This window comes from Danio aesculapii, chromosome 1, assembly GCF_903798145.1.
Source record: "Danio aesculapii chromosome 1, fDanAes4.1, whole genome shotgun sequence".
NCBI lineage: Eukaryota > Metazoa > Chordata > Actinopteri > Cypriniformes > Danionidae > Danio > Danio aesculapii.
In genome coordinates this window covers 21,434,867-21,449,476 of record NC_079435.1, presented here as the reverse complement: position 1 = coordinate 21,449,476, position 14,610 = coordinate 21,434,867, and the positions used below count along the sequence as shown (strand labels likewise).

At 36.4% G+C, this 14,610-nt stretch overlaps 1 protein-coding gene across 1 annotated transcript in view; it reads left to right on the top strand.

Annotated features, from left to right (window-relative positions):
* Positions 1-14,610, top strand: part of tenm3 (teneurin transmembrane protein 3) — a 217,033-nt gene that overhangs the window by 118,126 nt on the left and 84,297 nt on the right. Inside the window, 2 exon segments of the mRNA XM_056457389.1 lie at positions 6,800-7,005; positions 9,582-9,792. Coding sequence (XP_056313364.1) covers positions 6,800-7,005; positions 9,582-9,792 — 417 coding nt within the window.

The following is a 14,610-nucleotide window of genomic DNA, read 5'->3' as shown; positions in this document are numbered from 1 at the left end:
TGCTTTCATGTTGTTGACGCCAAATTCTGTACCATCCGAACAATACCATCCGAATGTCGTAACAGAAATCAAGACTCATCAGACCAGGCAACCTTTTTCCAATCTTCTATTGTATAATTTTGGTGAGCCTGTGCAAATTGTAGCCTCAGTTTCCTGTTTTTATCTCACAGGAGTGGCACCCGATGTGGTCTTCTGCTGCTGTAGCCCATCCGCCTAAGGGTTTACCGTGTTGTGCATTCATAGATGCTCTTCTGCATAGTTTAGTGGTAGCGAGTGGTTATTTGAGTTACTTTTGCCTTTCTATCAGCTGGAAGCAGCCTGGCCATTCTCCTCTGACCTCTGGCATCAACAAGGCATTTGCATCCACAGAACTGTCGCTCACAGGATATTTTCTCTTTTTTGGACCATTCTCTGTAAATCCTAGAGATGGTTGTGCGTGAAAATCCCAGTAGATCAGCAGTTTCTGAAATACTCTGACCAGCCCGTCTGGCACCAACACCCATGCCATGTTTAAAGTCACTTAAATCACCTTTCTTCCCCATTCTCATGCATGGTTTGAACTGCAGCAGTTCGTCTTGACTGTCTACATGCCTAAATGCATTGAGTTCTGCCATGTGATAGGTTGATTAGAAATTTGCGTTAACAAGCAATTGGACAGGTGTACCTAATAAAGTGGCCGTGAGTGTATAAACCAAAGATATAATTTCAAAATGTCCTCAGTTGTGTTTAAAAGAAGAAAACAACAATATTGGTATTTTAAAAAACGAGAGTGAGTAAATTTGTATATACGATTTTTAGGTATACAATAGCAATTCATTATTTCTTTAAGTGAATCTATTAAATAAATGGGTCATTGACAATCAGTTGTTTGATCCTCAGCAAATTCGCGTTTTTTTTTACAAATTAGGTGGGCAAATGATTTAATGACTTATTTATCAAGACCACTGAATGAATCAGCCATTTTAATGAATCAGTTGAACGAATAATTAATTGACTCGCTCATTAAAATGGTGACTTGCTGTCACCTTTTTGCTATTTTATACTGCTGTTCTAATGTTCATTTATAGTAAAAGTCTACAGAGTTTGACCTAAACATTGTATCATAATGCTCTTTAAAAAGTGCTAAATTCCCCTGGAAATTAATTTAAACTGCACAAATTGCTCGGTGATGGAAAATGCTATCACTGATGTACATTTTTGTAATTTTGTCTACAGCAGTTCTTGACAGCACTTAGTACCCAGTTGCATTTTTAATATGATGTGTCAAGTTAAAAATAGTTCTTTTAAAGAACCTGTGTTCAGTTCCATTCAGCTACGCTCCGTCTAGCCGTTTGAAAGGAAGAGTGCCTCCAGAGTCTTGACTCTTTTGCGGCTGTGGACAGAAAGTCATTGCGTGTGTGCAGTGTTGGAGCAAATTGCTGTCTAATGAGTCGTATAGTGAGACACCGGCGAAAGTCACACCGTATCCACTGACAAAATTAAAAATGAGCCCCCTTTTTGACATGTTTGACATGTTTGTGTATAGCTGAATGGCCGTGACTGAGTACTTGAGTACAAATGCTGTCACAAGCATCTTGTCATCTGTCAACTCTCCTTTCTTTTAATTTGTTCGGGATGAAAGAGCAGTAGTTATTAGATTATTCAAATATATGCTCTCATGATACTGTTGTGTCCACAGCTAGTAATTGAAGCAGTTCAGACAAAATCTGTTATAATTATATGATTGTTATAGTATTACTATTATTATAATTGTTTACTGTATGTAAAAGACAGCTACACTATGGGCTGTCAGACTTAATGACCTGTTTTTATATATTTTGTAGTGTTGAGATTGTATGCAATTCTTTTATTCCTCCTCCTTAGCCAAAATACATCAACTTGGAGTGCTTTTCTTCAAACAATTTTATTGCGATTGGTGCCAGAAAGGCAACTTCCTCCCATCTCGATGTGCCATCGTTATCTTAAGTGAGACTGAACAGACACCTCGCTGCCTCATCAATACAAAATTCAAAAGGTTTGAAGTAAGAAAAGCAGAACCCCCCCTCCCCCACCTTGCACACCATCACGTACTGTATCAAAAGGGAAACCCCCTTTTCGTTTGTCGACACACACACAAACATTCTTAACTAATGAAACGGACCAAATCTGTATTTGGACTAAATGTGTATAATGTGTTTAATCCTGCTTAATATGTGTTTAAAATGTCATGTTTGGTATCGTAGTACTCCTTTTATATCACAACATATGATGCAGAATGCATGATAATAATTTATATGGCTTACATTCTTTGATATTGTGGGTTAAAGTTTACCCGTCCGTTCAGGGTTGATACTTATTATGCTTGTGAACAGCCCAGAGACAGGGAAAGTTTCCCGCACAACTTTTCCTCTTACCCTATTAGTCAGTCAGTCAAAAATAGGTGTGACCAACATAATGCTTAAAAACTTGACCCGAGCAAGCAATCCGGGCAGAAGGTCTCTGGCAGAACACCACCAGGGAAGACCCAGTTTCTCTACCCGTGTGACTCGCCTGAGTCCACGTTTCTTAATTTCCAGATTGCTACTCGCATGTACTCCAATCTGCACAGCAAACTCCATGCAAACGGCAAATGGACTTCTTAAGACTCCATCTTCCAAGCATCAGAGAAAAATTGCACAACATGAGAGAGAGTGATGCAAGTATTTCTTTATATGCGTTTTAGGCTGTGCTCCTTTTAAGGTGTTTATCAGTACTTGGTGGTTCTTATTAGTTGTCTGAAACTGAGTGGAATTTGCCATTCTTTTATCTCAATTCTGTATTTTCCTTGCTTTCCTGTTTTTTTTTTTTTTTTTGTGCTGTACGTTTGTTTGTTATGTGTTACACTAGTCATTAAATCACACTATAACCAACCAGTTGGATTGTCTTTGTTTTGTGTCACAGAAACGGTCACTTTAACAACAAAAGATTCTTGCTACCAGCTAATTAAAGTTTATTAAAACTTCTAAAACTATTTTTCTATTTCACAAGGAGTATAATTCCCTTTCTAAATAAATAAACAATTAAGCAGATGAAGTCATTGATATATTTATCTCGTTAAATTAACTATAAGTTAATGAATATTCATAACTAATAATAACTTGTTATTTATCATTATTATTCATAAACTGAGCTAATTTCACGACAATTTGTTCAATAAAAACTAAGACCATACATGTTTGGGTTAATTTTATTTATTAAAATATATTTGAACAATATAGTTTTGATTTACTTTGTTATTTTAACGGTTCTTTTAAAAGGCCAGCGTGTCATTTCTGTGCCAACAAAAAGAACAAATACCCTTCACTGTTTACAAAACTAGACACGCTCACAGAGACAAGTGTCATTTCTAAGGACATCCATTTCGGTGATATCTGTCAGAAAGCACTGATATTTTATATGTGGCACACAGAAAAATATGCTTACAGCAGCACTGAATGTTATTCCATGTCTTGCCCACAGAAACATGCGCACACATTTAAACAGCACAGATCAAGACGGTTTGGCAGATTGCATGGCTGAGATGAGGAGGGAAGCTCAAGAGAGAGAAATAGAAAGAGAAGTAGAGGGCTTTAGGGAGTCTTTGCATCAAGCCAAAACAAACCATCTACTTCTCTGCGATTCTCATGGGCAAATGCCAATTCGATATCCATGTCCAAGAAACACCCCAGGCATCCCTGGCACACACGGAAAGCAAATCCCTTTTCTACTGGCATTCTTTAAACGCACCATCCCCTCTTTTTTTATCCTGTGGACAATACTGTTGATCAGAGCTTCACAGATGGCTTCTCTCTCTTTGCTCCGTAGAGCATTTAGGGCCACAGGCGAGCTCACATTAAAACTAACAGTCAGCAAGTCCTCTCTAATTACTCTTTCATTCACTCCAATGTGCTCTTTATGTAGCCGGCTGACTGCATTAGCAACACGCGTGCGGTTAGTGCCCGCGTGCTATGAAATTACGCAATAATAATTAATGCAGTATTAATGGCAGCTGCTCTCCATTAGCTAGCATATGAGCATAGCCTTTTCTCCTTCTCCCATTACCGCTCCATTCCGCTGTGCTGCCTTGTAACGTGTTGTGAGGCTCTGGAATATGCCGAAGCTTCTGTTAGTGAGTTTGTTGTGCGCTTGTGTGTGTAATGTCTAGACAGGTTTCCCGCTTGTTAAAGGAAGCGCTGCAGAGTCAAATCACTTCATTTACTGTTGATCTGTTACATTACCGCAATTGGATACTCTTGACAACTGCATTTGTGGCTTCACGAAATCAGATAGGAATATTCTAAAACCTCTCAAGCTAATATTAATTATTTGTTTTTGTTTTGGGTTTTTGGATGACCCTCCTTTGTCATTGGAATGCATATTTCAGACATTTTAAATTTTAATTCAAGGCCTCCCTCATCTTTCATAGATGTCAACAGCCCTGAGATGTTCAAAGTCCAGAAAATAAACCAAAACCATTTTAAAACATTCCATGTGATTTCAGTGGTTAAACCTTATGAATGTTCAAAACACTTGTGTGTGCTAAAAATCTGTAAAAAGAAAGGATACGCATTGTGTGTTGTGCTGCTGGCTCTTAGCTTGGGGTGATTCTGGGGTCAGATCTGAATTTCACTAGTCATGTCAAAGCAGTAACAAAATCAGCACACTATCATCTCAAAAACATTGCAAGAATTAGATACTTTGTTTCCAGCGAGGACTGAGAGAAACTTGTTCACGCTTTTATGACCAGCAGAATGGATTACTGTAATGGACTCCTCACTGGCCTTTCCAAAAAGACAGTCAAAAATGCAGCTCATCCAGTACACTGCTGCCAGGATTCTGACCAGAACCAGAAAATCCAAGCACATCAAACGTGTCCTCAAGTCTTTGCACTGGCTCCCAGTTACATTCATTTAAAAATATTACTACCCGACTATAAATCACCAAATGGCCTAGCACCTCAATACATTACAGATATGCTCAGTGAATACAAACCTAACAGTATTTCTCTACTACTACTAAATTACTATTGAGTAATTTCTCAGTAGCGTGTTGGTGTCACTGAGATCTTTAGGATCATATAAACCAGAAATTCCAAGAGTTCAGTCAAAGCAGTGTGAATCGGCCTTCAGCTACTACGCCCCCTGCTGCTGGAATCAGTTTCCAGAAATGATCAGATGTGCTCCAACATTAGGCACACTCAAATCTAAACTGAAAACCAAACTGTTTAGCTGTGCCTTTACTGAATGAGCACTGTGCTACATCCGACAGATCACATTATTATGTCTTTCTTTTCATTTTCATTCCTTTAAATCCTGTTTTAACACATTTTAATCTGTTTCTATCTGTTATTACCCATTTTCAATTCTTTTAATCGTTTTTCTTTTCTTGTTTCTTTTATTCTTGTTGATGTTTAAATACTTTGAATTACCATTGTGTATGAATTGTGCTATATAAATAAACGTGCCATGCCTTGCCTTAATGGCAGCACATAGTAAATGCATTCACAATTGCACACTATTTTAAAAGTGCACTTTCCTTTTCTTGACTTTCTGAAAGACCATGAAATATGAATGCATTTTGCATAACGTTAGCATGATTATGTTGATCGAGAACATTAAAATCATGCTAATAAGAAACTGTGCATTGATCAAAGGCTAGAGCTGTTGTTTTTACCACACAACTTTGCAATACCAATTGCAAATGTTCATTAAGAACTATGATTCTAAGAAACATTGAATTGTTGAACCGTTTTGCTAAAGATGGAAAGTAGTTGGCTAATGATGCTTTTGGGTAATTCACCCACAGCTACAAACAGAAAAAAAATGGTTTATGAAGTATAATTGTATTTTTTAAAAACTGTAGTTTTTTCTTTACTCTTTTCTGGACAATTATCAGTCTTGATGCTTATCTTGCGAGCGTGGGTCAGAAAGCATTGGTTTAAAGATAGTAATTAACTGCCATGTGAAGTGATTTAATGATTTCTGACATTAGATTATTCTGGTTTACCTCATGAATGTTTGATTACGCTTGAGGCTATAGTAAGAGTCACCCGAACATTGGCACACAATCATTTATAATATGCTACTAATGGAGGAATTCACAGACCATTTCATTAGATAGAGCTGGACAATCACACATACTAACCATCAGTATTTCAGAGTTACCTTTGGGCACAATTGGTTGCTCGTGATTTTTATTGAACATATTAAATGGATAGTTCACTCAAAACTGAAGATTCTGTCATTTGCTCAAGTTTTTTTGTTCAGTTGAAAACAACAGAAAATATGTTGAAGAATTTTGGAAGCAAAGTCAATGACCAAATTTTCCTTATTAAATTAACTATCTGTTTAAACAACCTCTAACTGACTCAGATGCGAGCAAGCTACTGTATTGTTGATTGTAGTTCCTGCTGCTGGTTTCTAAAATGTTATTGGTTTCCATTCCTACAGTCGCAGCACTTACATGATTACAAATGGAATCCATTGCCTGTAAACAATGCACTAAAGATGAACGTTTATCAAAGCATGAACCAAACTTCCTTGCAATGCCAAACATGTCATGGCTCAACATGGCCCTCCACACATCATTTTTTAATTATGTCTTTGTATACAACCAGAGGCAGATCATATAGAAGAGGGAAATTGCTTACAGTTACGATTAGCTTGTTCTTCATCAGTCATTCGCTTGACCGCAGTATTTCACAGGAAGAGATTACATGGTCTGAAAAGAAACGGTTAACATCTCCTCCAGTAAGTGATCAGCATAAATATACATGTCTCTTACAAATGTCATCTTTCTCCAGAAATCTACTTTCAAGAGAACAACACTATAGACACGGGCGAGGTGGATGTGGGCCGCAGAGCAGTACAGGACGTCCCTCCAGGAACTTTCTGGCGCACTCAGCTCTTCATTGACCAGCCGCAATCCCTCAAGTTCAACATCTCTGTCCAGAGAGGGGCACTGGTGGGGGTCTACGGTCGGAAAGGCCTACCTCCCACACACACTCAGGTATTAAAGACATTCTTTTGTGTATTTAATTGGAGTCTGTTGTTTAAATGAGTGGTATCTAACATTACATTTTCTCATAATGTTCAGTAACTGACATTAGTACTGTAGATTTAACCCATTAATGTAATTAATTAGTTATTGGGGAAAATATTACGTGTTAAAAAATATAAGAAATTTAATGCACGTGCCCCTCCCCAGACCTATTTATGTCATCTCATTTCATAAAGTCGAGCACTGATGAACATGATTTAAAAAATGCTCACTGCAGACTGGAGCCTATAAAATGCAGTTATATACCCCTACAACTTCCAAAAGATATTAGGCAATAACGCCTTGTATAAACAGGGTTTCTGTTTGGTCTTAAAACATCTTAAATCTCAAAAACTAAATTTTACGCCTTAAAAAAATCTTAAATTTACTGAAATATTGTGTTGTAGGTCTTCAATTTTTTTTAAACAGGTCTTAATTTTCCTTTATTCATGTATAGCTACCCAATCTGGCCCACACCCATCCAACAAATATTGTAAACAATGAAACTTTTTTATTTAAGAATGTACTTTTAGCTCTATTTACCATAAGGGTTTAGTTATTTTCTTAACTATAACATTTGTTCCTGGACAGACTCCTGTGCATACATTTAGTTTATTATAGTTTGTAAAACCTTTAAAACATTTTTTTATTTTTAAGAAAGGTTATATTGAAAATAAAGTGTATGTAAACAACTAGAGCTTGCTTGTTTTGACACAATATTTAAAATATTTTTCTCAATTAACTAAAATATATATTTGTTAAATTATTTAATTATTATTACATTTATTAAATTATAAAAGAAATTGTTTGATAGGACTAATAAAAATCTTTTCTAACTGGCCTATTCGAAAAACTCCTTAGTGTTTAGCCCTGTATGAGTCCAAAATTTCATTCATAATGGTCCTAAAAATGTCTTCAAAAGTCTTAAATTTAACTTGCTGAAACCTGCAGAAACCCTGATTAAGGATATAGTTTAGCACTATCACACAAGGACTGTTTTCTTAATAAAAAATAATAATTTATTTGACAACCCTAATTTTACATTAGGTTAGCAAGTCATTATGTACATTTACATGGACACCAATGCTCAGATTTAATATGATAAGACCCTACTCTGGTTATAAGTGTACCATGTAAACATGTAATCTACCACCTTAATCATATTATTGTCTTATTCAGATTAAGGCAAATAATTCGATTGCTGATGTCCATGTAAACAGTCATTGAGACGCTTGCTGAATTAGTTTGAAATGCCATGCAATATTTTTAGGAAAATGTTCTTTACTGTCCTCTTGAAGAGGTTTCACTGACCCACAGGGGTCTGCTGTGTTTGGACGGTCTCTGTGGGTGACAAATGACATTTGAAAGTAGCACCACTGCATCCTCTCCGATGCCCACTGATTTGCTAAATCAAGATGAATTTTGAAGGATACTGTTTTTCACATTGGTAATTATCTAAATTTCCATTCATTATTACAGTCATAGTTCGCACTGTAACCGGATGTAAGAAATACCAAGACACCTGCTATTCCAATTACCGTCATCCTTGCAGACGAGGCTCACAGATCTGCTACAAATGAGAGACCGCAAACTTTACTTTAGGGCCGTCAGTTTTGACACACTTTCAAACGTGACCTTCAGAGCTACACACGGTAGAGCCAGACAATCCCCATGCAATTTCCATCTGCCACGTCTCTCTAATTCAAACGTGAAGCGTTTCATACTTCTATGCATGTTTTGCTTGGCTTTGATTAAAAACTGTACTTGGCCTTCGCAAGCAAACCAATTATTTCTCCTTGTCCTGTTTCTTTCTTTTTGCCAAGCAACAACAGAGCTCGGGCTTCTTCAAGGGTACATCACAAAACCCGTAAATGCTTAATAGAGGTAATTGGCAGTGGAGTCCTCTACAATAAGAGTCGATAGCACTGACCCACTGCTTTAATTGCCACACATGAATCAATACGTTTCTTAAAGGCTGAATAAAGGATAGGTTGAAGTTCTATTGACAGAGAGAGGCGTGGAGATTTCTGTTTCCCCCACTGATCGAAATGTCTTCTTGTTTTGTCAGGCGCTGCCTTGTAATTTCTTGCTCACTTATTCTCCTGAATATAAGCAAGTTAAACTCATCAGGCCTTGACTCAAACTCTCTCTCTCTCTCTCTCTCCTTCTCTCTCTCTCTCTCTCTGGGAGCAGTGTGTTGATGTGACAAAAAGCTTATAACATCATAAAGCAATTCTAAAATGGAGTGTCATTTTAAAGATATTCCTCTATCCCTCACAAAGAGGATAACAAAAAGCAGCCACTTGATTCCAAATATTTTTCTTGGAATATTTTCGCAAACATCAATTTCACACAATTGATATGTATTAGAGCCACAAGCTCTTCTTACAAACCAATTTTCTGACATTGTAGTATATAACAAAACACATCAGAGTCCAGAAATGCTGCACAGGTATGTTCAAATCAAATATATGTGGAGCTGCACATAACAAAGTCTGTGATTAGAATGGGATTTGATTTGTGTTTGTGTCTGTGTTTTTGTACAGTATGACTTTGTGGAGCTGCTGGACGGCAGTCGTCTGATAGCAAAAGAGAAGCGTGGACTGGTGGAAGTGGAAGGAGCAGCCAGGAAGGCTCGTTCAGTTAATGTTCATGAGGCAGAGTTCATCCGATTCCTGGACTCAGGCACCTGGCACCTCGCCTTCTACAATGACGGCAAGAATGCCGAGCAAGTCTCCTACAACACCATCATCATAGGTAAAGAACCACTTTATATATACATATATGTATGTATGTATGTATAGTCAATATTATGATTGTAACTATTTTAAGAGCCCTATTTATCGACTGCTGTTCAGACTTTGGGCAGTGACCGTGTTAACTGGTTAGGTGCTCTTGGAACATTCTTTAATGATTCTGGAGCACATGATCATCAGGTTTTACAGTTCTTGCAGCTTGAGAGCTGCTGTCAGTAGGAAAGGGCATTCAAAACACTGAGACGTTATGAAATGTTTGCAGTGGTGTAAAGTAACAAATTACAAATACTCAAATCACTGCATTTTAGTAGTTTTTCCTCAGTAATTGTACTTTCTTAAGTAGTTTTAAAAATTGAGTACATTTTTGGTGCTGTATCGGTACTTTTACTCCACTATTATCCTTCATCATGTAGGCACTACTTTATTATTTTTCTTGTCTATGGTAACTGTCCAGTAGAGAAGTAGAGTAGTAGAAGTAGAACAAACAGTTCTGTGATTGGCATCCAATCAAATTGCACAAAGAAAATTGTTCTATTGCGTTGTACTTGTTGCATTATATAGAGCAACCTCATGACAAAAGTGTTACGTGCAATGACTGAGAGATTGTTTAGACTGCATGCCACTGATTAGAAGAATGTCTACTGTATGATGACTGAAATCACCAATGACCTTAAACAATCATTAAATGCACTACAGAATTTTATGTTTTCACATACTCTTGCACAAATTGATGCATCAATCTTTCACGCACCTCACGAAACAGGTGAGGCTTTTATACTTGACACGTTTGCCATTGTGATATTCTTTAAAACGATAGGGGGCGGTCAAAAGAAACCCACCGTAAAGTCAAATGGATGAACAGAGAAGTAGGAAGTTTCCGGAACTACATCATATCGTTAATATCGTTCAATATTTTTATACAAATTATTCTTATTGTTTTTATTATTATTTTAACGATTATAAAGATTTTTATAACATTCAAATTTTTTTAAATTCAAACTTTGATGTTATTCATATCTCGGACAGTTCCACCTTTTCAAGTTTATTAAAATATTATAGCAGAACATGGGTTGCTCTACAAACATATTTTTTAATTATGGCAAGAATAAATGAAAAAAAGGTACACTTACTAAAAAATACTGACTTTTTATTGAACCCACTCAACAATTCACACATTACTGTCTGGCTAGTTTGTCCTCTACTGCTATGCTAAAAAGTCATTAATGGTCCATCATTCATGACCATTATCACCAATAAAGTCTAAAAACAGGGCATCAGTATATTGTAAACTGATATTTTTTCCAGTTATCAAAGAAATCATTTGTTACTTCATTTTAGTTTTGTAACTATTAAATTGTTTGAATTCAAAATTATAATATATACATCAGTGTAAAATCTATAAATGGTGGAAAAACTTATTCTGTAATTGTGTATTAAAACCACCTGGGTCTTCATTTTTGCCATCCCTATGATCACACATGGATGGATCATAAAGATGTCTGTACAGGCGTACCTGTTGCAGACAAAATTTCTTCAGAGTGAATCATATTCAATTCAAATCAAACGTGGCGCCGCGCGAACTGTTCGCTCTAGTCTCAAAAAAAAATTCTGCACTCTGCCAGCCAAAATCATGTCGCGCGCACCAAAGCGAACCTCCGCAAACACAGCAGTGACGTTACATTCGCCGCACACACCCAAGCGAACTAGCGGACACGTCGAGTATGAACCAGGCTTAATACTCACTGCTCTTGAGTATTTTTAAAAGGGCTACTTTGAGTAATAATACCACAGATGCTTTTACTCGCACTACATTTTTGGGTAAGTGAAAGGGTTGGGCCGACAGACAATACCATCGCCGATGGCCGATAGACAACACAATGCTGAGCTGGCATCGCTCGTGAAAAATACACACTTAGGCCCCATTTACACAAATACGTCTTAGTTTTAAAATGGCATTTTAGAACGAAAATTATCCACATCCACACTGTGTTTTACGTGACCACACACACACACACACAGCCACCCACACTGTCATGCGCTCGTCTGAGCTCCAGAGAGCAGTGCACGTCGGACAGTTTATCAAGGATGTACTACTGGATCGCACCTCACTATAGTTGTTAAACGTGATATTTAATTCATCTTGTCTCTATCTAAAGACTCTTTGGTCTTTTGAATCTATCAGGTAACGTGTCACAGTACACTGCTTCAAACTTTCACTTTCACACTTGTACTTAGTAATTTTAGTGAAAACCTCAAATACTGTTGGTTGGGCACCTTTTTTACCGACCAAGTTTGTCGACACCATTATATCGACACAGATCACAGAGTCTCGCAGAAAAAAAAGTGATTGACAGGTGGTAATATGTGTGTAACTTGTCTTTATTTATTTATGATTTGGTTATGGGTAAAACAAAGACCATGCGGGTCAGGTAGTTGAAACAGTAGGCTATAAGTAATTCATTCGTTATGAATTCATTAATTATTCATAAATAATGAACTTACCTCCGCCTATGACGACAATGCCATCGTCCATCGCGATGTTTCACATTAGACATCGTCCAATGCCAAATTGGTTGACATCGCCCAACCCTAGTTATTAATGGGTAATAGTACTTTAACTTGAGTATAATTTTTCAGTAATCTTTCCACCACTGGATGTTTGTAATATGTGCTTAATTCAATGCATAAAGGAAAAAAGATTCCAAGTACCATTCAAAGGGTTGGGAAAAGATACTTTCATTCAGCTAGAATGCAATCAATTGATCAAAAGTAACATTAAAGGCATTTTTAATGAAACAAGAGCCACAGTTTCTATTTTTAAATTAAAGTGGTTCTGAACTTTCTGTTCATCAAATGCATCCTGGTTTTCACATAAATATTAAAAGGCAAAAGCTGTTTCTGATAATAATTTAAAAAAACAGTATTAATAATTGAGCAGCAAATCAGCATATTATATTTCTGAAAGATAATGTGACACTGAAGATTTGCAAAAAATAATCAAAAATAAATCCCACGTTTAAAAACTATTTAACTAACTATTTAATTTGTAATATTTAATAATGCTGTTTTTACTTTCTCGAATAAATCCAGTCAATTTCAAATGCATCAAAAGAAACCCTAATTATTTCAAACATTTAAATGGTGCTGCAAATTATACATCTTTCTGAGTGGATTTTTTCATAAATACACTGAGAAAGCTATAGAGCCTGTGTGCCTGTTCACAGATGAGTGTGTATAATGACGGTCAGAGCCGTATCGATCTGTGTTTTAAGTGGCTTGTGGGCGGCAGCTGATTCAAAGTGTTGCCTGGTGACCTGCAGGACCTTTGCGCTTGCTTTCTCTCGCTTTCCCTCACCTTCTCTTTCCCCTTCCCTTTCCCCTCTTCTCTCACCTCCATCGTGAACTCATAAAAAATAGGCTTCGGCCAAAGTAATTTCCTTTCAAATTCGATCACAAAGACCAGAACATGAAAAATGATCAGTGGGACTGTAGCCAGTGCCCTCTTTTAAAAGCGGCTTGATTATGCTTCAATGAGTAAAAAGTTAACCTTTTGAAAATGAAAATTGATTATTTCTGTGTTGCGAGATAATACGGTCCTGCAGTGAGCTCTGCTAAACGCTTCACTGGTGTCATAACAGCGAGCTGGTGACAAGAGACCGGTGCAGTTCATTACCCTGTCAGAATTGACTTAGATACCAATGTGCTGCTTCTTTTAATGAAAGTATTGACAGGTGATGTCACAATTATTGATAGCAGCTTGGGAATACGTGCAGCTAGCATGGTAGAAGGGTTGATTAAGTCTGTGATTGCATATGGCTTTAGTTGTTTGTTGGTATGATATTCTTTTATACAACAGCTAGTTCCAGTTGTCAAGTCTGATTGATTGATAAGTGTTTCTTGAGTGCTGATGTACTGACAGCTCTAGGACTTTCTCGATTTTTCTGTATATCATTTTGCTGTGTTTGCATGTGCCAGGCAATCTGTGTTTTTGGGTTCGAAGAAGCCAGCGAGGAGGTCAAAAAAGTTTAAAGAATATAACTTTAAAATAATAGTGAGTGTGGTGGTTATAATCTGACAGTGTTGCCAGATTATTACATTATTATTGTTAGAAATTAAATGATAAATTGTTATTATTAGTATTAAAATATGTATCTTTTTTCTTCTGAACTAGTTGAAAGTTCTTGTAATAAAGCAGGAGGATTTATCATCTATTGTTTTTGCTGTTTACATCCAGGATTTGAAATTGCCAGATTATCAAAGTCACAGATTGGATTAAAATATTTATTATTAAATCTTATTTTGAATCACAGAATCACCTTCAGATTTACAATACTCTAAAATTTACAGTTATAATTGGGTGATTCTGAGTATTGACTCCAGAGATTTGTTTCAAAATGCTGATTTATTCAGAAACAAAACAATACAAATAGATGCAGGTTAAGACTATTTTTGCTTTGAAATTATATTGTGTGCATATTATTAATTTATTGTGAAATTTCTCACAACCCCTTAGTTTTCACGATTCCACGATTCAATACAATGCAAAATCAACAAAAGGTCACATTTTTTTGTAATCCAAAAAATCTAAATTTAAATGCAAAATAATCGCATAAAACATCGAATTTCAAACCATATAACCAAATTATATATATATATATATATATATATATATATATATATATCAGTTCGCAGTTAATTGTTTTACATGACTTATAGACATTGCATACTCACGCGATGTATTTGTGTGTCTCTCGAAAAATGATGTCTTACCTGCGCCCTCACAATCATTACATTACATGAGAGTGGGGAGAAATTGTTT